A 12,801-nucleotide genomic window follows, 5' to 3' on the forward strand; every position below is an offset into this window, starting at 1 on the left:
TACAAATTCACTACTGCAGGTAGGAACTTGCCTCTCACAAAATTGTGGAACTCCCTTTATGGAGAGCTAATAAATATAGTTTACTATTACAGTCTAATTCCTTTAGCTTGTTTTAACACCTCTAGTGCCCAATCTTACTAATTTAACTAATAGAAAAATCTATCTCATCTGCAAATATTAGTGTCTAATCCATCCCCCTCATTATCTGTACTTTATTGGAATAAACAAGGAGACTCAACTCAAGCCAGTTTTTGGGTGAAGAAGATATACTCCTTCCAAAGATTCTTCATCTCTTTCTAAATAAAAAAGTCTACTGAATGTCTTGTGGACATCTAATTATCTCATGTTACATTATTTGCTACTATCACGTATTTTATTGGCACCAATACCTCTAACAGAATACTGAAAAAGGATTTTATTCTGCATTTTCTTCTGCATAACTTCAGCTTTAAAATTTTGAAGATGTCTGCTACCTGTTTTGAATGATGATTTCCCTGTTTGCCAGATAAAACTTCAAAGTGTATAGTTCTATTCCAAATTGCACAATTACATAGATTCAAACAAATTGATGAAAGAAAAAAAAAATCAGTAAACAAACAGATACATGTTGTCCTCTGGCTCAGAAAATCCTCAAGCAGCAAACTGTTGGAGAACATCATAGGGAAGTAGTACAATACACTCATTTTATTCCAATACTCTTTTTGACAGTACTGTTGGTCACTACATACAGTACTGAATTACATACAGTACTGAATTTTTTTGATTCACCTTAATGTCTGCTACTTTATTCAGTTATCTTTTTTTGTTTAAAGTCCTTTCATGTTCAAGAAATAGCATGTTTTCAGTGTTTTCCCAGATATTTTTTTGTAGAAGCCTAGCCATATTACAGAAGACTGCTCCTGATTCTTAGGATGTATACCATTTGTGTCTGGTAGCATGTTGTCACTCAGGTCAGTTCATTCCAACCTCCCTCCTGACAGTTCACATCACCAGAAGTGCTTCACTTCGTTAAAAAGAGAAAGTCTAGATTACAGAAGTTGCTCCCTCTTCTCAAATAATGGAAATGACTATAAAGTAAACAAAGTCAGTAGTTATGGGAGTCTTTCCTAAGCATTCCTTTTTATGACTTGGTGACTCAGTACACTTGATTAGATAAATAAAACTAGGTCTTCAGGATTAATTTTTGAATGAAAGTTCCTTTTGCTACCCATAGCCCATGGCTCCTTGGCCTGTAATGACTCGTGCCAGTTATCAGACTGATGGAAAGCCAACAAGGTGACAGAATCACAGAATAGCTTGGGTTGGAAGGGACCTTTAAAGGTCATCTAGTCCAACCCCCCTGCAATGAGCAGGGACACTTCAACTAGATCAGGTTGCTCAGAGCCCCATCCAACCTGACCTTGAATGTTTCCAGGGATGGGGCATCTACCACCTCTCTGGGCAACCTGTTCCAGTGTTTCACCACCCTCATCGTAAAAAATGTCTTCCTTATATCTAGTCTGAGTCTACGCTCTTTTAGTTTAAAACCATTACACCTTGTCCTATCACAACAGGCCCTGCTAAAAACCTCTGTCCCCTTCTTTCTTATAAGCTCCCTTTAAGTACTGAAAGGCTGCAAGAAGGTCTCCCTGGAGCCTTCTCTTCCCCAGGCTGAATTACCCCAGCTCTCTCAGCCTTTCTTCGTAAGGGAGATATTCCATCCCTCTGATCATCTTTGTGGCCCTCCTCTGGACCCACTCCAAGAGGTCCATGTCTGTCTTGTACCAAGGGCTCCAGAGCTGGACGCAGTACTCCAGGTGGGGTGTCACCAGGGCGGAGTAGAGGGGAAGAATCACCTCCCTCGACCTGCTGGCCATGCTCCTTTTGATGCAGCCCAGGGTACGGTTGGCTTTGTGGGCTGCAAGCACATGTTGCCGGCTCACATCCAGCTTTTCATTCACCAGTACCCCCAAGTCCTTCTCCACAGGGCTGCTCTCAATCCCTTCTTCCTCCAGCTTGTACTGATACTGGGGGTTGCCCCAACCCAGGTGCAAGACCTTGCACTTGGCCTTGTTGAACCTCATGAGGTTCACATGGGCCCACTTCTCCAGCTTGTCCAGGTCCCTCTGGATGACATACTGTGCCTCAGGTATGTCAACTGCACCACTCAGCCTGGTGTCATCTGCAAACTTGCTGAGGGTGCACTCGATCATCAATGACATCGACAGTGGGATCATGTTAAACAGCACCGGTCCCAGTACGGACCTCTGAGGGACACCACCTGCCACCACTCTCTACCTGGACATTGAGCTGTTAACCAGTACCCTCTGGATGTGACCATACAACCAATTCCTCATCCACCAAACAGTCCCCCCATCAAATCCATATCTCCCCAGTTTAGAGAGAAGGATGTTTTAAGAGCTGAAACAGGTGTAAGATGACCTAAAAACAAAGGGTTTTTTTTCCTATCTTAAACTATGCTATAGGTCATTATATATCTATATAAAGGAAAAAAAATAACCAAGGCACTGTTTTCTCTTGCTTTTCATTCCTTACAAGCATTTTTTTGTGGCTAGTAAAAAAGACATCACCATCTCAGTTTGGTTTGAAACACATTTGTAAACCATTCTGTTTTCTGTTAATGTTTCCAGTGGAATAATTGCAAAAGTTATCTACGAAAGTGACACGGTCAAACTTGGAATTTACAGACCTCATTACATCAGTAAAGTTTTCAGGGAAGAGAAGAGGTTTGATGCTCAGAGGACTAGGGCATTAAAAGAAGAAAAACAACTTGAGAAAATCCTCAGAAGTACTTCCTCATTATTGTCTTTTCCTTCAGCTTGATGGAAACCAAAAACTTCAGAAGGAAACTGAGGTCAGTAAGGATACACCCATTTTACAAGGCCCAAAGTTGGGATGGGAAATTAATAAAAAACAAGGAACAAGAGAGCTCAAATTTATTTCCCTCACGACCTCCCACACATATGCTAACTCTTAGATTTTTTTTTTTTTTAGACACCTAGAAAGGCTGTATTATAGCCCATTTTACTGGAGACAGGACTTACAATTATAATTCAGCCTCAGTTTCATTACATTAGAAGTGGCAGACATTCTTTGTCACAGAGAAAAACCAGATTAAAAAATAGAAATTCTTCTTCCTCTGGTTCTCACTCATTGCCTGACAAAGAATTTTTACCTATGAACTGTTAAAACACTTACATTCCCTTATTATTTATTAAATATTTATTAGTTATTATTAGTTATTTAACTTAAAAGCTTCAGTGTCTCATATGTCCCAGTATATGATTATAGGCAATATTTTGATTAGATGTCTAAGAATTCTAGCTGTATAAACAGGAGAATAAAGCTATCTTAAAAGTGTTAAGTTAGTACTCAGCTCAATTACATCTCCTAGTGCTGCAGATCTTATTTGTTCAAGGCACTTTTCAAAAGTCAAATACATGCCTGTCAATCAATATATATTTTAAAAATAAATGCAACAACACTGAATCTAAAAGGCCACATCTAAGTTGCAATTAGTTAATTACCCTCACTGATTAAGTGATTATGTCATTACTAGGACTTACCTGAAACTAGACCAGGAAATAAATAGATGTGCTAATCAGAATAAAAGTAAACAAAATTTAAAGTTCTAAATTTTTTTCCCCCAACACACACATTTTTTTATTCCATAATTGAAAGTCATCAGTAAGAGTCCATTCCTGCTTGTGTACAAAAATAATGCAAACCACAGAAGCACAAAAAATTATGGAAAATAATTTGCCTAGAACTTAGTTCATACCAAGTTCACATTATAAGCATATCCTCTTTTCAAATAATGGTTAGAGGGTACAGTTGGTAGGAAAGACAAATAGGAAGTAAGCATGTGTAACAGCAGAAAACATGAAATTTGACTCTGAATAACTACAATTTTGACAATGGCAGCTTAAAGTACTAAGCTCCCTAGTGTACACGGGAGCAGGAAGAGGCATCTCACACACCTGTTTTGTCATCAATACATTAAAAATAATTTCAAACAGGGAGACAAGGTGGACAGTGAGAACGCCAACACACACACAAGTACTATGCTACAGTTAGATTCACCTCAGGACTATCAGTTCTTCTCTAGCTGAAATGAGTCCATTTTATCAAGCTCTTACACAAGCCACTTTTTGTTTCCTCTCTCAAGATAATTAGTTTTCCTGCAGCTGGCTACATTTAAGTTTAGAGCTTGTTTACACTTAGAGCTAAAGCTGGCATTTTTCTACTCCAATTAGGCAACCGCTGCATACTACTAGATGAGCTACTTGTTAAATTGCCTTCAGTTGTCACAGAGGCCAGCAGATTTCTCTATGACAGCTCAGCTGTTTGAAATGAAGATGTAGAAGAGAAGAACGAGTGAATGTGTACACATAAGAACACTGGAAAAAGAAGGAATCTGCCAACCGGCAGAAAAAAAAAGTGCATTGCTAGGGGAACTGAAGACTGAACTACAAGGCTGCTTCTGTCACAACAGAAGTTACAGATATTATACATGCAGCCCACTCAGTCTGAACAGAGACAGGATTTTTGTTTGTGTTTTGGTTTTTTTTTTCCCCTTCTCTTTTTCCCCCTCCTCCCCCAAATCCCAGATCTCTACCTTCCCCCCAAGCACATAGCTACCAGCTTGTAAATCTGGTTGGGCACCATTTCTACCATAGCCACCAGACATTGGTGTCTTCAAACAAATAGCCTTACTCACTTCTGGATACATCTGTCTCATTTTCACAGCGTAATGCCACTGCAATATAGCATGTAATGAGAGAATTTTTAAACCCTTGAGAGAAGAACATAAGTGTGTGACAACACTTTGTTGTATAATAATTATGATCTCCATTGCTCCTTAGCTTATTCACAGTAGACAGCTTTTCAGAGTAATTAACTAAAATGAAGCCAAATTGTTTAACAAGTCTCTAGAACTGTTTACTACATTGGGTATTGCTAGAGTTTAATTTCTCAAGTATATGCACTTCATCAATTCGATCAACTAAAAGCCAGGGCTGTCCATGCATATTTTTTAGACAAGTTTTGTCTTCTAGGCACTTCCATCACAAACTTAAGTTTTCTATAATAGAATGGTTGCAGGAAGACAGGATTAGAATGAGTAAGGACACAGTCCAGGTGTCCCAGTGATGCTTCTTAAATGCAGTATGCTGTCAGCATTAATAACTGCAATGGAAAAGGTAACAAGGAGAACAACAACAACAAAATCACATAGCTGTACTGAATCACATAGCTGTACTGAATTGACAGGAATTCCTTCTATAGGATAACAATGCTGGGATATTTCACAGTTGATAGACATTCACATTTTTATTTAATGAATATGGAGTAAATTGCATTTTGTCTATTTATATAGCATAATATGGATTCCTTTTTTTAAAAAACTTAAAACTTAGGAGTAATAACTTAGTAATTTTTTTCATTACCTCTTACTTAAATAAATGAAGGAGACAAAAAAGATCAAATAGGTTGTCTCCACAAGATCTGAGACTCTGCCTAGGCTCTCTGCATTTCAATTTCCTTTTTCAGAATTAAGGAAAACTCAAAACCCAAAAGTGGAACAGCATGCTTTACACAGAAAAATTGAATACTATGCATTTCACTGGTATACAATTATCCTTCTTCAGCAATTCTTAAATTTTAATTTTTATAAGGAAGATGCTAAACACCGATCAGTAAATCCCAAGTCCTTTAAAAAGCGGTTGAAATTCTGACCAAGAAAAAAGCCTGAGACTAAGGAAGCCATTAAAAAAGCCAATTCTACAATTAACAAGTCACTAGTCAGAAGCACGCATGTCTACTTTGAATATATACTATGAAGGTATTAAAAATAGTGAGGTTTTAAAGTATCAACAAAAGTAAAGAAATCACAGAACTGCAGACCTCAAGAGAAACATTCTCCATGAAATTAGCGCTTATTGCAAGTAGATCCTGCCCTAAAAAGGGTCAGAAAGAAACAAAACCAATCCTCAGAACAAAATCTAGTCAAAGGCCATATCTAAATGAGTAATTCATACTTAGAAATGCTTTCTCAGTCTTTTGCCAGACTTTTTTTTTTGCACTACGTAAAGTTTTTAAGCATTTATGATACTGCACTTGGAAGCATATTAGCAAGCTTAGGGAAAAAGAAATTAAGTCCTCTTATTTGTAGGAGCTTTCAGTTTTCCCATTTGCTCTCTTTAATACTTTGCCTACCAAGCAGGCTCAGGTTTATTACATATATGCGTAACTTTTAAATGGTTTAAGGTAATAAAGCTGGTTATCTAGACCCTCTTTATGTTGACGCAAGAAAAAACTCTTTTCTTACATCTTCTGAAATTAAGAACTATAGCTCTTGCAATGGAAGAATCAGGTTCCTCAAGGGGAGAAATGTTTAGAAAGTCTTACCTAATTGTCCTGGGGAGGGGGGAACCCCTCTTTTTATTGCATTCATTCTCTCACTGAGCATTTTGGTAGAATAGGGGAAAAGTCTAATTTACGACAACTAGAATCCAAAGGGAAGGTATATCTTAGTATGCCCTTGAATGGAAATTTTGGCCACAGGCAAGTGGTTGGTTTTTTTTTTTTTTTAAGTCACTTAAAAAAATTTCTCTTTTCAAGAGATAAGATATAAGCGACTACCCTGCTTCTTTGGGGTTCAGAAGAAGTGTGGCACCCCCACGTTTTCTCCATCCCTAACAGAACTATCACCTTCCTAAAGAAAATACAAATACCATTCAGCAGATCACTCTGTAGTCACAAAGGATAGTGTCCCTCAGAATTTTCTTTCAACCTCCAGTTATTCTGGGTCTTATTGTAAGCTTTAGTTCCAGAACTATGTGGGGAGCTTTATGGGACAATCCTTTCTGATACTAATTTTCCAAAATTAAATGAGAACCAGTCATTAACCTGGGTCCTGATCTTCTATATGCTTAAGCATCTCAACTTCAACTTGATCTCAAGAGGCATATAAATGCAAATATTTACAGGATATAAAAGTATGATCTTTAAATTTTATGGGCATAAGTCCCTGTTATCCTTCAAGATGCAGACATTTAAGGCAATGCTGCAAACTGCATTCTAATAAATATAAGAATCTGGGGGGGTTAGCTTGTGCATATTGGTAATGGTATTTTCACAATTTGAAAATAACTGTTAAAGGCAAGTAGAACGTTGTGGTAAGTTTTGTAGTAAAAGCTGTTATTTAATGCTGGAAAATACTTAGACTTTAAGTCAGCTTCTTTTTAAAGAAATCCTCAATTTCTTATTGATACTAAATTAAATTTTTCAGTAGATTTTGTAGAACTGAAATAATCACTTTCAAACTAGGAAGCGATTCATAACTACACACAAAAATCCCTCTCATTTTCCATGGTCCATCTTAGACTACTGCTACTTAAATGATCACCTGTTTCATAGTTATGTCCATAACCTTTGGTCTACAAGAAAGAAGTTACTTAAAATAGTATATGATAAAAAAAATTCAGTCAATGCCTTTATGTTTTTACTTTTCCAAGGCCACACAGTTTATAGCTCCAAATCTTGTAGCCTATCACTAAACATGTACTTTCAGTGTCCAATGCCATAAAATCACAACATGTAAATTACTATTCATGCAAGAGCTCCTTAAATTTAAATGAAATCACAACCAGAGAGGAATGATTAAGTTATCCATTGGTTTCACAGATGGGTAACTGATTTCTCTTTTTCCTATGAGTTTATCACTGCAACCCTCTTCAAGGCTTTTTAAGTACACATTTGTACAACATCAATCATGGCAGAACCCCTTCTGTACTACCATAGCATTTGCTTGCCTCCAACAGAAAACAAGCTCATTTAGTTTGCTGTTAATTTCAAGAACAGCCTTGTTGCTTTGCTGTGAAAATCCTAAATACAGAACTGTTCTTTTTGCTCCATGTTCCCTTTCCCATGAGCTATATTTTATCTGTATTAGGATTCTGGCTCAAAAGCTTTTGTTTCATTAACTTGAAAAACATTGTATTAGGAGCAAGGTATAAACAATCAGAGGAGTTATATATCACAATGTCAACTAAATTCTCCCCCTCACCTCCCACTTCAGTGGGTGTTTGGGCAGGTCCTAATTTATAAGGAATAGTATAGATTCACTACAAATGAAGGTGTTTTTAGCTTAAGAAATTACTCCATAAGTCATGCTTATTTAGCACATCTTAAACAGAGCCAATAAACAGCCTGTTACCTATTTTGAAAGGACAATTAGTTTCCAATGCTATCCAATATCATTTTATAGAATAACCTTAATGCTTTATCAGCCTTTTGAAAATGTGCCTCATTATTGACTACACAAAAGTACTAGAAGCACTGATCTAGAAAAACAAAATGAGTAACAAACAAATGGAGCTACAACAAGTTGAGATCTCCAGGCAATCTTTGGTCACAGTAACAGGATGCAATACAGGACAACAGCTACACAATCCTTCAAAAGCAAGTTCTACCACACATGTAAGAAACCCCTGCAGCAAACCTGTTAGTAGCCATCCTTGCTACAGATTGGGTGGGGTGCTTTTTTTTTTTAAATAAAAAAAACCAAAACAAAAAAAACCACACCCCCCCCCCCCCCCAAAAAAAAAAAAAAAACCAGTAACACGGATTTCTAGAGTAATGTATGTTGGAAAGGGCTTTTGGAGGTCATTAGCCCAAACCCTACTAAAATTTGATCAAGTTTTCCAGTACACTGTTCAGCTTTCAGTTCCTCCAAGGATCGACATACCAAAACTCTCTCTGGGCAGCCCATTCCCAATGTCTGGTTTGATCATCCCCAAGGTGGAATTCCCTCCCCCATCTAGTTGGAATTACTCTCGCCACAACTTGTTTGTTGCCCCTTCTCCTGTTGCCGAGCACCTCCAAAAAGTGCACAGCTCAGTCTTCTCTATATTCCTCCTTCCCATTTAGTAACCGAAGTAATCATATTTCCTTTCAACCTTCTTTTCTTATGACTGAACAAGCTCAATTCTCTCAGTCTCTCCTCATACATAACGTCATCTGACTCTCTGGCCATTACAGTGCCCTCCATTGCACTCACTCTACTTTGTCACTACCTTTCTTTAACCAAGGAGCCCACTGGTCGCAGTACTTCCAGTATGGACTCACAAATGCTGGTCCAGTGTGGTCTCACAAAAGGAACGATCACTTCCTTCAAACTGCTGGCTACATTGCTAATACAGCACAATATGTTGTCAGCCACCTTTGTGGCAAGGATGCAATGCTGACTCATGTTCAACTGGGCATCCACCAGAACTCCTAGGTCCTTTTCTGTGGAGCTGCTTCCAGCCACGTTACCCCCAGCCTATATTGTTGGTTATTCCACGTCAGACACAGGACTCTACACTCCAGTATTAACCCCCAAGGCATACCACTGGCACATGGCTATCTATCAAACTTTGTACTGCTGATGACCATCCTTTGACCCTGGCAGTCTGTCTCACCTTCTTGGCTATAGGAATACTATGGGAGATGATGTTGAAGGCCCTACTAAAAAAATTAAAGAACACCCACTGTGCTCTCCCTATCTACAAGCCGGTCATGTCATCATAGAAGGCAACTGGGTTGCACAACCTGCCTTTGGTAAATCAAGATTCACTGTTCCCAATTTCCTTTTTGTCCTTCACATGCTTGGAAAGAGCTTCCAGAAGGATTTACTCCATAACATGCTCACAGTTTTCCAGACCCTCCTTCTTGCCCTTCTCGAAAATGGGTATGATGTTTGCCTTTTACAGTCACCAAGGAACCTCCCAATTCCAATGACTTCTCAAAGAGGATAGAAAGCAGTCTCACAATGACATCAGCCAGCATCCCTGGACGCACACTATCTTGTCCCACTGACACGCAGTTGCACAACTGGCTTAACTATTCCCCAGCTATGATCATCTACTGTGGGTAATGCTTCACTCCTTTCACTCACTAGACTTTATCATTACGTTCAGGGGCCTGGGAGGCCTGAGGACCAATCTTACCAGTAAAAAAAGGCAAAAAAAGGACTACTTACCTCAGGTAGTAGTCTTCTCTCACTAGTCTTCTTTTCCTTGTCTTCTCTCACTAGTCCATTGCCCATTGAGCAGTGGGCCCACATTTTCTTTAGCCTTCCAGTTGTTGCCCTCACCCTTCTTGTTTCTTCTCACATCCCTCATGAGTTTCAACTCCAGCTGAGCTTTGGCCTTCCTAACTCCATCCCAGCATACTCAGGCAACATCTCTGTATTTCTCTTGGGTAGCTAATACCTGCTTTCACCTCCTCTGTATTTCTTTTTTGTGTTGTAAGGGCCCAGAGCTCCTTCTTAGGAGCTTAGCTACCTGCACTTATGGGCAGCTCTCTGATATCACACGGCTGTTGATCCAGATTGTTGTGAAGAAAGAGCTGCTTATGAAAGACCTGTAAGCAGCCACCTCAGCAGGGGCTCCCCTCACATTACTCAGGAGCTGCTTTTAAACTATGCTTTTAAACTAAGGCTTTTAGAGCAGCTCCCAGCCTGAGCTAGACCACAGCCATACCTGTGCCTGGGCACATACCCCAACTGATGCACACCCTGACTCACAGACTTTACATACTGGCTTGACCTCAGACCTGCCTTGTCACTATTGACTTGCCTGGTGTCGCTGGACTGTTGGCTGAACCTGGTTACTGTTACTGGACATGCTCTGCTCTCCTTTTTCAGGTACTGTGGGACTGCTTCCACAGTGATGACACAGCTCCTGTGCCTGCCTTCCCTCACCTTCCCCTTGCTGCTCCCTGACACATCTGAGTTCAGTCAGGCATCCTGCCACACTTGCTCAGTTTTCTGCATGTCAAAGTGAGCCATTCTTGTGCTTTGAGATTCTTGAAGATCAATCAGCTCTCCAGAGGTCCTTTGCAATGCAGACCAGTCTTCCATTTGATCCTACCAAGCAGATCCCCAAACAAGACAAACATCTGTTCTTCTGTAGTACAGGGTTCTAATCCTACTACTCATTTTGCTCACTTCTTTCAGGACTTCAGTCTCCTGCCCTGGACCACATCCACAATAAGTTCTTCCTTTAGGGTCTAGAGCACAAGTCTTATGAGGAGCAGCTGAGGGAAGTGGGGTTGTTTAGCCTGGAGAAAAGGAGGCTGAGGGGAGACCTTATCGCTCTCTACAACTACCTGAAAGGAGGTTGTAGAGAGGTGGGGGTCGGTCTCTTCTCCCAGGTAACAAGTGATAGGACAAGAGGAAATGGCCTCAAGTTGCACCAGGAGAGGTTTAGACTGGATATTAGGAACAATTTCTTCACTGAAAGGGTTGTCAAGCATTGGAACAGGCTGCCCAGGGAAGTGGTTGAGTCACCATCCCTGGAAGTATTTAAAAGACGTGTAGATGTGGTGCTTAGGGACATGGTTTAGTAGTGGACTCGGCAGTGCTAGGTTAATGGTTGGACTTGGTGATCTTAAAGGTCTTTTCCAACCGAAACGATTCTGAGTCCTTGTTTGTGAGTAACAGGTCTAGCTGAGCACCTCCCCTAGAGAAAGCTTTTTATACTCTTGGAAAACATGCCTTTTTATTTCAAGTCAGTTTAACAACCTCTTTCAGTTATGGCAAAATTTGGTGTTAGATGAGCTACAACACAAAGCAATTCAAACTTCTTCTACACTTATGCACAGAACCCTTCACCCACGAGTAATACCACAGCTACCTCATTCTGCAACTCCTTCATCTTTTGGCATAGCATCCACATTCTACAACCCATTTGAAAAAGGTCTTTTACTTACCCGTCAAAATATTCACATACCACTTTCATTGCATAAACACACACAAAATAATGCTCTTTAGCAGGGTACTAACATAGTGCCTGAATTGATATTTGCCTTCTGTTGGGTTTATGTTCCCCATGGGGTTTCTGTTGCAACATGAGGGCAAGAGGAAGTGCTGGATCATCTATTCCCACCAATCTTTGGGTGTATCTCTAATAGCCAAGCAGAGTTGTACCAGTATAAGTAATTTTATCACTGTTCAACAGACATTACACCGAAGACAGTTACAGCTTACACTGAAGTTTCATATTAGCTACTGTTAAAAGCTGCATTCATGCATATACACCAAGACTATTTCTTGGCTTTCACAGGACTTATGCACTGACCTTGAGCATTCTAGGTATCAAGTACCACTAGTGCTTGTATTCAAATTTGTCTGTTGGTATCGATAGATGAAAAAAGTAGATACTACACTGTTCAAGTAAAGTAACTATATTTAAAAGCATATTATCAGAAAAAGGACTATGCAGTCTCACCTTGAAGTGATTTGCAGGGTGTATCCATTGATGCGCTAGCATCTGCTGATGAAGTCTCAACATTATCCAAATTCTTTTCTTTGGATTTTGAGCCCAGATTTCTGAGAACTGCCTCCTCTTCTCTACTAGAAGTATGTGCAAGAGAAGATGATGAAGTTTCAGCATAGAGTCGTTTCAGTACTTTCCCTATGAACACTGTGGGGTAAGAAAACTTTTTTAAACAGAAAGAAATGCAGTGTTTTAAAGGTATTTTAAGACTTAAAAAAAACCAACAACCAATTGATACAAGATAGTTTCCCTCATATTTCATGCAAGTCTGTCTTCCGTAGTCCCTACCTCTCACAGGTAAAGCTGAGAATAACATATTAAACTCCTAAATTTGAGTCAGAAAAGCAGCTTTAACACACCAGAATTCACTAGCAAGGTTACATTTAAAGTCATCTACTTGACTACATTTTGGCAATAAATTAATACAGTACATTTATTTTAAAACATGTGTTTAGTCTGTAAATTTTAAAAGTTAACA

At 39.3% G+C, this 12,801-nt stretch overlaps 1 protein-coding gene across 2 annotated transcripts in view; it reads right to left on the reverse strand.

Annotated features, from left to right (window-relative positions):
- The window catches only part of ERICH1 (glutamate rich 1), a 103,673-nt gene that overhangs the window by 73,046 nt on the left and 17,826 nt on the right, over positions 1–12,801 (reverse strand). For both annotated transcript variants that reach the window (XM_075498033.1, XM_075498034.1), the window contains exon 2: positions 12,276–12,470. In XM_075498033.1, the coding sequence (XP_075354148.1) occupies positions 12,276–12,470 (195 nt within the window). The remainder of the gene's footprint in view (positions 1–12,275; positions 12,471–12,801) is intronic.

The sequence above is a fragment of the Mycteria americana genome, chromosome 3 (assembly GCF_035582795.1).
Source record: "Mycteria americana isolate JAX WOST 10 ecotype Jacksonville Zoo and Gardens chromosome 3, USCA_MyAme_1.0, whole genome shotgun sequence".
NCBI classification, from domain to species: Eukaryota; Metazoa; Chordata; class Aves; order Ciconiiformes; family Ciconiidae; genus Mycteria; species Mycteria americana.